The sequence below is a fragment of the Python bivittatus genome, unplaced genomic scaffold (assembly GCF_059951505.1).
Source record: "Python bivittatus isolate LINGU-HERP-01145 unplaced genomic scaffold, Pbiv_v1 ctg000480_np1212, whole genome shotgun sequence".
Classification (NCBI taxonomy): Eukaryota; Metazoa; Chordata; class Lepidosauria; order Squamata; family Pythonidae; genus Python; species Python bivittatus.
In genome coordinates this window covers 45,912,409-45,927,307 of record NW_028277075.1, presented here as the reverse complement: position 1 = coordinate 45,927,307, position 14,899 = coordinate 45,912,409, and the positions used below count along the sequence as shown (strand labels likewise).

General features: G+C 36.7%; 1 protein-coding gene across 2 annotated transcripts in view; it reads right to left on the bottom strand.

Annotated features, from left to right (window-relative positions):
* Nucleotides 1–1,960: 1,960 nt before the first annotated feature.
* The window catches only part of GAS2 (growth arrest specific 2), a 130,084-nt gene continuing 117,145 nt past the window's right edge, over nucleotides 1,961–14,899 (bottom strand). The window contains exons 8-9 of one of the 2 annotated variants that reach the window (XM_088145086.1): nucleotides 12,594–12,686; nucleotides 1,961–3,847 (exon numbers count right to left, since the gene is read on the bottom strand). In XM_088145086.1, the coding sequence (XP_088001212.1) occupies nucleotides 3,629–3,847; nucleotides 12,594–12,686 (312 nt within the window). In that variant the 3' untranslated portion in view covers nucleotides 1,961–3,628. The remainder of the gene's footprint in view (nucleotides 3,848–12,593; nucleotides 12,687–14,899) is intronic. The other variant, XM_088145087.1, reaches the window with a different exon arrangement.

Sequence of the window (14,899 nt, the reverse complement as noted above, 5' to 3'; positions counted from 1 at the left end):
TAGAGATTTGGCTTTATTGGAATTAGAAAGGAAATTCTCCTTTACAACCTTCCTTCATACAAGACCAACCTGTGTCTTGAATTGATTTAAGTTCAGTGTATCTGGTCTGGTTGGGAAGATCAAAAGCACCTTCCTTCTGAATTGAAAGGCTAAGAACTCTCCTGCTGGATGGAAGCTCAGCCTGACTGATGAGGGTCTACCATATTGTACTGTGGAATTCTTAGAAGCATCTGGCAATGAGGTTTGAAAACTGCTTCCCTCTCAATCTGAAATGGGGATTCCAAGAATTCCCAGCTAGTACTCATAGCTGTAGAATGATAGGATGGTGGAGGCTTCTCTGTGAACTTACCATAGTCCCCCAAGTCTTTGCAAACCAAAGGGATTTGAGTCAGATTTTTTTTCCCTACAATAAAAAAAGTTCAGGAATCTGCCTTGGTGATAATTATGCTATTTATACTTTCCATCAATTGTATGAGAGGCTTCAATTCAAAAGGAGGAGCCTTCAGATTCAGTTACAAGAGCAACTTACACTAAAATAAGGCTGAATTAAAATTCAGGTATTATAATTAAATATAATTGGCCTGATTTAAATCTCCCCACTCTCCTAAGGGGGATTTACATGCACAGCATTTAAGCAAAAGCTGTTATAAGAGCAGTGTGCTATCTATCTCCTCTCCCCCATTTTTTCCCAGTAGATTGTCAACATTTTAAAGAGCAAATGACCACTTCTCAGACCATTTTTGCCTGAGAAATCTTCCCCAAGCAGTAAATTGGCTCTAACATCTACTGCCCTGACAACATGAATGCTTAGTATCAGTCTGCAGGATCTCTAGTGTTTGACCAAACATATAACTTAGTTATTGGTTGCAAGCAGATGCCTTTATGTAGTTACTCTAAAATACAGATGAGAATTTGAAGGCCATATGCTGCAAGCCCTTTCATTTACAGTCTTCAAAGCATCCTGAAATTATCCTAGTGAGCGCGCTAATTTTGGTTGCATAATTTTGGTAAAAAAAAAAAAAAGTTATATGAGGTGTATGTGAGGTAAAATTTGTTTCCACCCTTAAAGCCAGTGATGAGATCATCATATTGTCAGCTCTCCTTTGGGCCTTTCCCCATTTGGGAAGGTTGAGTTGCAGCCTCTATCCTAGAAATAATTGTCTACTTCTGCTCTAAAATGTCCTAAGGCAGCTGACTTCATATGTACATTCAACAGATTCTCTGTTTTTTGTTCCTGGACCATCGCCTGTTATTGAGCCCTTCTGTGTAGCCTCCTTGCCCCAACACAGGTATCCCACTTACCATTTGTTGGGGACACATTCTCATGATGTTGTCTCTACCACACCATCTGCCCACTGCCAAGGCAGCACAAAGATGGATTAAAGGCTCCAGTGTGGAAGTGGTCGTTTCCACGTTATGCCAACACAAGACATTCCACGTGGACATAGAATGGCACATGGTGGCAGCAGCTTAAGATGACATCGTTGGGCTTAGCGATCTGATTGGCTCCAAATGGTCTGCCAGGGCAGCTGTGGTGCCATCCCCTTCTGTCTAGTTGCCAGGCTCTGCAGTGCTATTTTGGTTGTGAGGGAGACCAGCTTCCACAAGCAATTCTTGTGTTTTCCTTATGTGTTGGGAAATCCACGCCCAGCTCCGAGGCAGACAAAAGCAACCCTGTAGATAAGCCCAATGAAAAACTAAATGCAACTCCTGCCAGTGCTGAGCTCTACGTTCCTCGGGCTCTTAACTGAATTGGAGCAATAGTGACTAAAAAGTTGTGTTACATCAGTGGCTATTCTTATGGATAGAGCAATCACTTTTGGAGACTTAGTTTCTAAATGATTGCACAATTCAAATAAATTTATTACACTAGCTTCTGCTCATTCATTTGCAATGTAGCAATGAAAAAAAGAATTCTTAGAAGTTTTTTTTAAGTATTTGTTTATTTCTAATGCACCATGTGGTTTCAGCTCAAATTTATACAGTCATCATTCAAATAATTATTGAACAATGATTTTTTTTTTCCCTAGCAAGGCACAAGGTTATCAAGTATAGTCAAGGAAAATTAGCAAAACTTATAAACCAAACCCCAGCATTTGCATATATCATGGAGATGTGTACAGTAATCCCCTTCTCATTTATCTACAGAGAATGCACACATTTTCATTTTTTTCCAATATGATCAAATATAATGGAATTCAGAGGCAGAGAGTATCCCACAGGGTCAACGGTCTATACATATTTGAGGTTTAATATGAAAAGCAATCCTGAATGAACTTCTGTTTAGACTGGTAATTTAAGACCATTCCCAATCATTTTTCACAGATGTAATTCCAAAACATCTGATGGTTCTAAATGCTCAACATTTCTAAGGTGCTCTTACCTATTCCTTGTAACTGTCAATGTAGTTAAAATAAAAATGTTAACTTGCGGCTCATCTACTGCATTAATCCTGGCTTTCTGGGAATTGCTCTTGCTTTTTTTACTGTATCATTGGTATTGGCTATTGAGTAAAGTGAAGTTGTTATTTGGATGAACCGGTTCCTTGGATGGCTATGGGCGAAATGGGGCAGAGATGAGGCTTGTCATTCTACTTTAGAGCCTCCAGAAATATTGATATTATTTGAGACATGCCGGGACAGAAGTCGTTCACTAACTTAACAGCATAAGCTACTTTCTGATATGAATAAACAAAACAAATTAAAAACAAGTATTTGCCACCAGTTTGCAGAAAATTTCTATTATTTCCTTTTAATTCCATATGGTAGATGGGCTATCATGTTGACCCAGCAATTACTTATAGATATGGGTCTGCCTGATGCAGGTATATATATATTTTCCCCAAAAGATATCCCATTCATTTAATAAGCTCATAAAAAGAATGTGCGTGTAGATCAGCTCCTTTCCATACATGAGTCAGCCTGGAAGCATGGAATGAACTCACCAATTTGATTTATACAGCTGAACTGTAGTGATCAGTCTTGATTTGTTGAGGAAATTACAATGGTTGTTCACATATGTTAAATGTTAAGCCATAAACCATGGTTTACAAACAGCAATGGTTAGAGTGACACACGATAATTCATAAACAAGGAGCCATTTTTCGTTTAGCATAATATGTGAACCTATCAGAATGTATTTCTCTGGCATTGTCCATTATGATAGTAACTCTCCAATGCCTGAGACAGATGTTTTTCCCATTACATTATTCTCCCCTCCCTTTTTTTTTTTTTCTCCTACTGAGCTGCATATAACTCTTTGCTGTGGGAAATGAATGAAATTATACCTACTGTTTTTTCATACAAATTTGTCCCATTTTATTACTTTAACATGAGCCATATTGTTTTAGTCATCCTAAGAGTACATTCATAGAGTAATGATTAGGCTAAAAATATGTCTGTTTTAAAAATCTGGTTTTAGTAATTAACCTACCAAGAGTAACTTGCTATGAAAAGGTACAGTACTAGAAATAAATAGTTCTACAGTTCAACAATCCATGAAATGGGTTGCCATTTCCAGTCTGCATGTAAATCCAGAAGTCCTTTCAAAGCATCAACTAATTTGACTACACATGAAGAATAGCGTGGGTCTACATATACCAAGTCCCCAGTGAAATGAGAAGACAATTTCACTTAATCTCTTTTTTGGTTTTGTAATGAGCAGAAACAACCAGGTAGCTGTCTGGATTCATGTCCTTGATGGTTGGAGACTTGTTCTGGATGGGGGATGTTTTCCCATCCACCCGAGATATCTGCAGCATTCGGCAGGGGTCATGCTTCAGCAAGTATCCTGCAAATGTCTCCCATCCTCCTCCTACACGAACCATTACGTGTTTGTTGTGGAGCATCTAAATTAGCAAAAGGAGGGAAAAGAGGAAGGAAACTTAAAATGTTTGAAGAACAGAATTCACATTTTTCAACTGCTGAGGAGTGTAAAGGCCTGATCCTGTATAATCCTGTCAAACTCATTGTTCGTATCCAATCCTGGGCAGGCAACCCAGATTTTGTCCCTGGGATCTTGCCTCCTCAAAGATAGCCAAACCTACTAGATTCATGTCTCCTTTCTTGTTATTAAAAGTTCTAGGGAAATAAGTATCTTCTGAACATCCTCCTAAATTTCAGCAAAGGGAGAGGGGAAAAGGGCCTGCTTCAATTCTTGTAGCAATTTGTTCATTCATTCATTCATTCATTCATTCATTCATTCATTCATTCATTCAATTTGTATGCTGCCCATCTCCCCCAGAGGGTGACTCACAATATTGGCCTCACAAAGGAGAAAAATGAATGGATTGTTGATGTCAAATATATCTGTGGGAGAACCTGTAAAAAATGCCTCATTGATGACCCAAAAGGGTTGGATGGGCTTCATGTCCTCTAAATGGCTTGGAAAACCAGATCAACTTTATACTCCATTGGGAACCCTTTGAAGTGGGCTCAGAAGGCAATCAGCAAGCAGAGAAGCAGTTGCAATAGAGTAAAAATGAGAGACTTGTGCTTTTGCACTCTGAGCCAGTTGCAGTTTCTGGATTACCTTCAAGGACCATCTCATGAATAGAACATTGGAATAGTTTAGCCTATAGGAATCACTGAAGCCAGGTCTTTCTCTTTAGATATGGACATACCTGTTTGATCAGCCCAAAAGACCCCCTCCTTTCAGTGAAGTCAGGAGAACTTTCATATTACCAATAAATCACTAATGGGGAAGTATCATCTTAACCCTATTATTATTGTTAGTGCTCAGATCTTAATTTTAAAACTTGTCATGGTCTTAAATTTTTAGCATTGAGTATACTGACCAAGATGCTGCATCAAAAAATATATATCTTTTGCCAGTCATGTTGCAGCTTTAAGCCTTAATGGCAGCTAAAACAGAGAGCCATATTATTTTCCCTATTCTGTTATTTTCTCCATAAGAAGGCTGAATATCTGTGCTGAACATTCTCCAGCACAGATAAGAACAATGGATGTCACTTTGACAATCTTGGACTTGGACACCCTTAAAGTAGGTTATTTAAAAAAAATTAGGTAGCTTCTCAGACTATACCATTATGAGCATTATTGAATAAAAATAAATCAAAAGCTCTTCAAAACTCTCTACACCATAAATAGGATAGTCCATCAACAGAACATATAAGTGGTCTTGCTTTTAGGAGGAAGAAAGAAGACTAACCAAAGCCTTATTTTACCCTAATTTGACACATGAAAGTAAAATAGCTACTGCAGAATAAAAACATGCCCCACAATAACTCAGCACTACCAATATAAATGATATAAAATGGATTATCTCTATAGGAGAGGACATGTAAGAGACTGCAACTATGGAAACTAGGACTAGTCCTAGCATTAGTCAGTGTCATATGTCCAACTCAAGAAACAAACACTGAGTGTGATGATAGAAACTCTGTTACCGCTATGCCTAAAATAATTCAACTTATTAATCTAGTCTGTTTTCCTAAGGAGAAGAGTTCTCCTATGATACTCTCAAGCTTTTAAAACTCTTCAATTCACACCCAGTTCGAATAAGTTAATGTGACTTTAATCTGGTTTTATCAGATATAATGATGTGTATTTATTTATTTATGCTGTCCTGAGTGCCCTATCAATAGAAAGGCTGGAATCATCATCATCATCATCATCATCATCATCATCATCATCATCTTCTAAACAACTGGCTGACTGTGAGGAGGAGGAGGAGGAGGAGGAGGAGGAGGAGGGGAAGGAGATAATCTCTTTGTTACTTTTTTCCTTTTCCCATTTTGTCCCTTTTCCAAATAAGGGTTAATTGTGTGCTCATTATGGAATGAAAAACAGTGACACTTCATAATAGCTGGATCAGGATGGAGTGAAACAGGGTCAGACTAAATCCTATCAAGATGGGGTTGCTAGTTCTGGTCATTCCAATAAAAACAGCCCTAGATGAGGTCATATTCCTCCCAAAGTAGATGGTCCTTCACTTAGAAGTTCCCATGGACTCTTGGCTCCTGATAAAGCAGCGAGTGGAAGCCATGGCTAGGGGGACTTTGCCCAGATTTGTCTGGTGTGCCAGTTGCAACCCTACCTGGACCAGGATGCCCTAAGTCAGTAACTCACTTCTTGACCATCACCCCATTGGACTACTGCAATACTCTAAGTGGAGCTGCCTTTGGAAATGATCTAGAAGCTACAGCTGGTACAAAATGCAGCAGCCAGATTCCTGGCAGGACAACCCCATCAGTATGGAATTATATTTATATTAAAGCTATTGCATTAGCTGCCAGCAGGCTTCCAAACCCAATTCAAAGGGCTCATCATGACTTGTGAAGCCCTAATTAGTACAGTGCTAGGATACATCGGGCAACATCTCAACAGAGCCAGATCTGTCTGTTCAGTATGGTCATCCAGAGAGATACTACTTCATAGGGTACTTTGCTGATGTTTCAGAAACAACTCCAAGTTCTATTTCACAAGACCTTTGACCCAGTTGATTGGTTGTGGGTGCCCATCTTGAGTTTGGTGTTGCTTTTTGATGATGCTTTTATTGTAATGTGGATTGGTTGTTCTCTAGAATCGGGATGGGCCATAAGTAATGTTAAATAAATAAACATTTTCCCATTGTAAGCATGTTTCCTCTAGGTTACAATGATCACTAAATGCCATTACTTTTCCAGATATATCTTTTAAAAGGGTCCAGAACTGGGCAGTTTAACATTGTAATAATAAAAGAAACTACATGCTACACTTCTCTAATTTGTAAATAATACTCTAGAATAGTTCCACAAAAGGCCTGATTAATTTGGGGGCAAGAGCAGTGTTTCTGTTCATTAGCTCTGATGACTCTCTAGAGAAGAAATGAAAAAGACATGAAAAGGGAGGCAAGATAGCATATCCGTAGTTTAATAATAATTGTACAGTGTACTTCATCTAGAAAATAAATCCCAGTCATGTGTGGAACTGATGTTACCACTGTACGCTTTAAAATCAGGCAAGACGATATTTAATCATGTAAGTCCAGAAGATGTTTATGAATCATATTACTCTTTAATATTGTCAGGCCTAGCCCAAGGAACTCCAAGAGACAATGCAAATTCAGTTCAGCTATGTTTATTAGCTACAACCTCTAGCAAGAATCTTCCCAGACTGAAACCCCAGTTCCTAAGTCAGCCAGCCACAACATTGTGAATTCCTCAGGGAGGTGCCAGTCTCATCCTCTTGTATCTCCCACGCTCCTCCGGCGAGCTAAGAAAATGTTTTTCTCCCTGAGCCTGGCCTTCATAATTCCATTCCATCATAAATATTCAGCTGTTGGGTCTGAAGGAAGGACATAAAGGAATTGGTGGTGTAACAGAAAGAGAAGACAGGCATTATGTGCAACCCTATTTGAAGATAAAAAACATTAACTATATATTGTTGGTTGTCTGTATTTTCAACTAAGAAACAGTTTCAAACAAAAGAAAAGAAGAAACCCTTCATGAAGCATTGTGTTGCTATGAATAAGGTGTGAGGCCTACACACTGGCACACAAGGCTGATGTGCGCCAGACACAGAAGCATCAGAAAATGTGCAAAAATGAATTATACTTCTGAGGCCTCACGACAGGAAACTTTTCCAGTTCCCCTCTACAGGATACGTAGGCATGACTGATGCAGTACCAGTCTGTATCTCATTCCCATAACGCTAAAACATCAAAGAACGAGTAACTCACTCAATTATGAACTCGACTGTCATTTTCTCCAACGAATCAGAGAAGCAGATAGTATCTATCAACAATGAGAGTGGTTAGCCTTTTGCACAGGATACCCCAAACTAAGGTTATTTGTTGTAATAGCATTAACAAGAGGACTTCTAGAAAGGCCGCTCTAATTTTTTTACTGAATATTTTGATATGTGTGCAAACTGAAAACTATTTTATGGAGCTTGGAATGTCACGCAAGAGAAATGGATAGGAACTTCTGCACAAAGGACGAGCAGCAGCAGCACCAATAGCAACAGACTGGAGCTAAGAGAAGATGTCTATATTTAGCTGAGGACACCTTCTTTCCCCAGATATACCACTTAATATATATTTAGCTGATTTTATTGTCTACTAATATCAATCTAATTTAATTCACAGATTCACAGAAACACGGAAGGACCATTGAGGCTATCAAATGCAACCTCCGACTCTGTATTAGAGTAGGATTTGTTTGTTAAAAATTGTTTAATTTGTTATGAATGCAAATTAAAGCAATCATAACAAAAGCCTACCTAACCAGCTTCTGCTTGAACACGCCCAGCATAGTGGAGTCCACTATTGCATTAACTATTTCCACAGTTGAATGTGCTGCACTTTACTTCTGAATAAATACTACATATGGCCTTTGTAAGGCCCTTTGATTTATACTATATGTTCCTTAATGATTTATACTATATGTTCCTTAACTCAGATAGGATGTACACACTGCAGTATGTCCAATATTCATTTTATGACGGCTTGTTGAACAAAGCATATTTGGCTGAGTTTGTGCAACATGCTATTCCAAATCTAAACAAACCACATTTTGAGTAAGTGTGGTGTGTGAATACAGTCACTGAGTTTTAGATCAGCACTGCTCCTCAGAAAGTGTTTTAAAATGTTTACCTTTACAGTTTTCATTGGGAGAAAAGCAAAATCTGTTCAGTGAGGAAAGCCTATTACTGATGGCTAGAAGATAAAAATGGCTTGGTTCTGTGTTTGTGTGTGTGTGTGTGTATTATAACATCAGTTGGTTTGGGAGGCTATACATGTATGTGTGTAACTAATTATGAGTCTCTCTCAATCACCCCAAATCTATGGTGATGCCAGAAGAAGCAGTTAAGCCCATATGAGAAAACAAACTGTGACAAGTCAAACTATATCACAGAACAAAATGTAAAATTTATTAAGGTAAAATATTAATTGTGGCATTTATAAGATTTCAAAGGCTGCATGTCATGTTTCATCCATATTCTGGATAGAACACTTCAATTACCTTGGGTGTGAAAAAACTCTTTCTCTGGTCTTCTGGAGGAAAAAATGGTGGACTGAAGATGGCTCTGCAAAAAGTGGAGCCGACAACCATGCTGAAGAATGAAGAGTCGGTGAATAGACTGGTTCTTCAAACCTCTTTGGGCAAAGAGAGGATGGGAGATCACCCACAAGTGCTCCAGACAGTTGCTCCTCACAGGGAGTCTGTAAGACAACAGACTCTGCCAGGTTTTGAGCACTGGGAGATGAGGGAATAGCCATCTTGCTCAAAGTGCAGTTGGTGCCTTTAACAGGACACTGGGTTTGCATACTTCCTTTTCTAATCACATTCAGAAATTGCTTATTAATTATTTTTCAGCTGTGAGAAAACTTTGGATCGACAAGTCTGAAAACATGAGGTGAGTCAGCCTTCAATCCTTAATGAAAGAAAAATTTAACTACAAGCTTAAGAACTTAAAAAAATTAAAATAAACAGCAAAAAGATAATTAAGATTTTGACTTTAGAAAGTTATAAATAGATTAAGGGTCCAGATAAATTTGAAAAAAGATTTTGGAATTAATTATAAAGAATCCTTCCAGTGGGAAAGTCAATTTGTTTTGAACATAAAAGAGATAAACAATTTCAAAAATTGGACACCAGAGAGTACTAAAGACTTTAATTAAAGAAGAATACATGAACCTGATTAACAGCTACAGAATGACGTGAAATATTATAACATTTTGGAAATGTAATATAATAATTGGAAACACTGAAGGATACTTTTGAAAAATGGAATCAGAAGTTAATATCAACAGTGTCAATAGCAATGTTTGCTTCTGTGGATAGACTGTGTCCAAAAAATGCTTTGGAAGAAATGGCAGAAGAGGAACAAGTTTTATCTAACAAGACAGAGATGGCATCGAAAGTGGATCTACAAATGACAGGCTACAAGAATCATATGGAAAAAGATGTTTCATTGGACATACAAAAGAAATTGGTTGATGCTTTAAAAATCTAAAGGGAATTACAAATAATAAACCAAGACAGTGACCTGGATCATTCTTTTATATTGGATGTACAAAAGAGGTTTGTTAAAGTTTGGATGAATCTTGTGAGAAGGGATAAAAAAGGAATGAAACAAAATCCAGTTCTACAATATTACTTGAATGGATTAAAAATTAAGATCATTAGAAGTAAAAGGAAGGAATATAAAGTTGATTCATTTGATCAAGGTTAAAATAAATATATTGTCATTGCAGCCCTTAATGGACTTTTGCTGATGTCAGGACTGAAATAACAATGCTTTATGGATAAGAGATGGGACATGGGATGAAGAGATCATTGGTTGTAAATTAAGAGGAGGTGAAAACTTACTAAAATTATTTATACTTCTTGTGATGAAGGTTAGAAGTCACTTCTTTATATATTTCTTTTCTTTTTCTTTATTCTTACTTTTCTTTCTTTCTGTTCTTTACTTTTTGTCTTTTTCTTTTCCTTTGCATATTTTACTTTTTCTTTCTACTCTTCTTTCTTCCTTTTAGTTTATTAGTTTTTACTATTGCAATTATAATCTTTAATAAAAATAATTTTAAAGAATCTGTTTCTTTAATTTTTTTTAAAAAGATGGAAGATCAGAAGCATGTGTGAACCCTAATTATTTATTCTACCGAGAATTACAATCAGTGAGTTTATTTCTTCAAGGATCTTGTTGTGTGTATTTTGTGTTGTCTTTATTGATATTATTCAATTAAATAAAATAATGGGGGGGGGATTACAATCCTGTAGCAGCTAATTTAGTTGAAAAACCTGCAGTTAAAGTCAGATAAGCAATTAGAATGGAACTAAAGAGTTTTATAGGACATATGAAATTCAAATATGTCTGTTTGATTTACTAGTTGATATGTGCCTTCAATCCTTAACTGGAGAAATAACATAATACTAATATGAGAAGGATTAATTATAATAACAGCAGCAACAATAATGTAAAGTTTCAAGCACAACACTCTTGACCTTAAAGAAAATTCTCAAGCTGAAACAACTGCCATTATTCTCTTGCCAAATTAGGACCCTATGAAACATTCATAAGCTCTGGAGGAGATCAATCAATGGAAACCTTTAGAGGTCAACCTTCTACCTAGGGGGAAAAATACTTGGAATGTTAAAATGTGATGCAACTATATTTTGAAAGTTTTTTCCCCCAATCATGTCAGTCATTGTAGTTATAGAAGCAGATATCTATGTTGGCATTCTTGCATCTATTTGTGAAGTGTCAGAAGCTTATGTTTGGATATGTGAGGAAGCTTTATCTGAGGAAAGTTTGGAATTATTTCCAATATGAATATTTCTTTCTTAACAGGTTTTTGGTTAAAAAGGAAATAGAATGTTTGTGTTGCATTAGGAAATCTCTTGCTCTCTTTTATTCACATGCAAACCCAAGGTCAGAAAGCTGACTTGAATGCCATCAGCAGAAACACATTAATTTAATATCATGGCTCCAGACCAAGAGCCTTCAAATACAGAGTTTGGCAGCATCAACAACAATCTAGAAGAGAAAAGAGAACCATTCTGTGGTTCTTCTTATATAGGGTCACTAACTTGGACCCTGTTCTTTATTTGATGTTTGCTAAATACTAGGGAAATATTTCTGCATATCTCTAAGTTTTGTATCCTGAACTCTTCCAGCAAGCAAAGAGACCCTAGACTGTTTGCAATCAAATATTACTACCTAGATATCTCTCCAGACAAAGTCAACAAATAGAAAGAAAAATGGTTAGCTTTTAAGATAATTATGGACAGTTCTTGTGGGAGTGGAGAGCTCACCAGGTCTCTTAACCCAAATAAGTTGTTATTAGTCACTGTTGAGGAATCTGGCTCCTAATTTATCACAAAATCATATGCTAGGGTCCTGAATTCAAGCAAAAAATCTCGAGGCCAGCACCTGCAATACTGTCCGTGGTCCTGAAATTGCTTAACTCCAAATCTTCCTTAGTTCATCACCTTTCCCAGAGCCCTCTTGCCTAAACAGTTGCCTTGTTGGGACCATAGACTTCCTGATGAATCCAAACATCACCACAGTTTTACTCTTTAAATAATTTGCAGGATCAATGAACAAACTTTCTCTTTTACTTTCCTTGCATGATATATAAATTTCATAAATCCCATAACTTGAATCTTCCATGAATTCCATATTTGGACTTTCCCAAATGTCATAGTTCTTTAAAGAAGCTCCTAAAAGTTCCATTAATCAAATCAAATTTTGGAACTTATATCAAACAGTATCATGTTTATATTTGCTCTGCACTCATACTATTTGTGCCAAAAGTATTAGATATTTCTACACCAAAATACTGCCAGAAATATTTTGCTACAAGGCTTTCCTAAGGTTTAGTTTTCCAAGCTAGCATTTCACACTGCAAAATAGATTATTATGCTATGCACCAGATTAGCACATCTAGACAAATTTTGGAAAGCACTTTGCTCTTTCTACATATTTCTATGGATCTTTCTCTAGGCAGCAATTCTGTAAGTTACCCTGTGAACAATGTGATACAAGGCAGCATACATTGATGGAAAACAACAACAATAACCTTATACAGGAGATCCAACTTTTATTATATACTAGGGTTAGGGATAGAGATATATCCAAATTTACCTTACATCCCTCCAGACAAGAACTCCAATCATCCTGGTCCCATTGCTGAGGAAAGAACCAGGGTTTCAGTGCCTTTTTGATGGTCAGGGCCCACTGTTTTTCAGGGAGAGTGAGAGGAAGATTTATTTATTTATTTATTAAATTTATATGCCGCCCATCTCCCCCAGAGGGTGACTCTGGGTGGCTCACAATTAAAATCAAACCTCAAAAATAGTTAAAAATATAAATACCCACATTAATTTACTTAAAAAATCAAACTATATAAAAAGACTATATACATATAAAGACTAAAGCATTCAAGATGATGGGGGTGGTGGTGGTAGAATCAATTACCCCATGAGCCAATTCCAACAATGTGAGCCCGCATCAGGCCCCCAGGCCATCCATGATCATTCCAGAGACCCGGCACTGCAATGGATAGAAAAGGCACACTTCCTGGGTGCTGTCAGGTGACATTGCTTCAAGGAAGGAGCCTAAAGCATGCCCATCCTACAAAAGCCCATCAGTGACAAATGGTCCCACAAATAAGTTGAGTGCAATGGGAATGGCATACCTGAGAAACATGTGGTAAACTACGAGACAGAGTCATAAATGTATGGGTACTGAAAGAATGTGAACGGAATACAAAAGTGAGCAACTAGTATAGAAGAAGTACATTTGAGCTGGTTTGATCATCCTAAGAAAATGTATGAGGATCACGTGCCAAACAAATCTTTGAAGGAAGAGTCAATGGGTTGAAAGGAAGGGGAAGACCAAGAAAGTTGAGATTTGGAGATCCTCCAAAAGACAGAGGTAAGAGTTTTGACAAACAAAAGGTAATGGAAGAAGCCTTATATATGCACCTTAATGGAATTAAGATTAGTTTGCATGGAGAGGATGGATACATAGCACCTTTAATGTGAATATGTTAGTTATTTATATAAAGCCAGTTTCATCTATCCTTCCGATTGGTGAAATATGAAATGATTGAAAAAATAAAGAATCCACGACCTGTGAAAACTTTGTTTTGTTTTGAAAAGACAATTAAATCCAGATGAGTTGAAGTCCTACTGACAGTGCTTCTTTGCTCACAGAGATATAGGGACTGATGAATTCACATCTGGTGAACTGATTTTAATACTGTCTAAGTTTTATTTGACTCAGCTAAGAGTGATTCAAAAATTGATGTTATTGCAAGACACTAAGGATGACTGAAACAATCTGCTCACAGCTTTTGAATTTTTTGAAGCATAAACCCATATTATCACATTTCAGTACATTGGGAACCTGATTGTGAAACATGAAACATAATATCAGCATGAATATTTTGTACATTTTTATACAAAACATATATTTTGCATAAAATATTGTGTATACATATTTAACACACCTTTTTGTACATTTTTTTAAAAAAATGTACCAATATCTTTATACACATCTTTCCAAATTGCATTCAAATTATAGATGCAATTTTCATAAAGGATGCTTTTTATATATATATTTTTAATCGAGAACCATTCATAAATTGCTCAAAACAATGCAAAGTTGGATGATGGCTTGTTTATTTGGAATATGTGAATTAGGTTGTCTTGAATTAAAATATAAATAAAAATGATTTTACTGAAGCAAGGAATAGAATTAGTTTTGCATACATGATCTGGTATGTCTTAACTAGGGTATTTGGAAGGAAGAAAGGCCATTCACATAACTAAAAGAGAATTGCACTCAGATGAAATCAAGTACTTTAAAAATACAGTAGATAAATTATTGTTAATTTAAAGCTTCTACAGAGAGTGAGCATGGCCTAATGACTGACACCATTATAAAGCTCAAAGATTAGAAATGAATCTTTAATGAAGATTAATATATTCATTATAAATGAATGATTATAGTTTCCAGAGAAACCTACTAGTTCTGCAACAAAATTAGCAGCTTGGAAATCACCAAATAATAGTAGAGAAAGTAAAAGTGGCAAATATGACATCTACCACTAGATGGCAGGCATGCCCTATATAATGTGCGCTAATCCCATACATCAGACTCTAAACTAGGTGTAGGAGAGTAAAGATGGCATTTTCAGTGAAAGTGTGTCAACAAAATATATATTTTATTAATTGTTACAGAAAAAAAAAAGTGAACCTGGCTTGGAAATCCCAGGGCTCTTGAGCGTACATTGTATAGCTTCAAAACATTCGTCCCTGCGATGTATCTATTTAATCCTAAACTAAAGCTGAAAAAAAAGTGGTGTGTGTTTGTGTGTGTGTGTCATTTTAAAAATTTCTTTTGGCAAGTGGGCAACCATTCAGCAGAGTAAGATAAGTGGGATT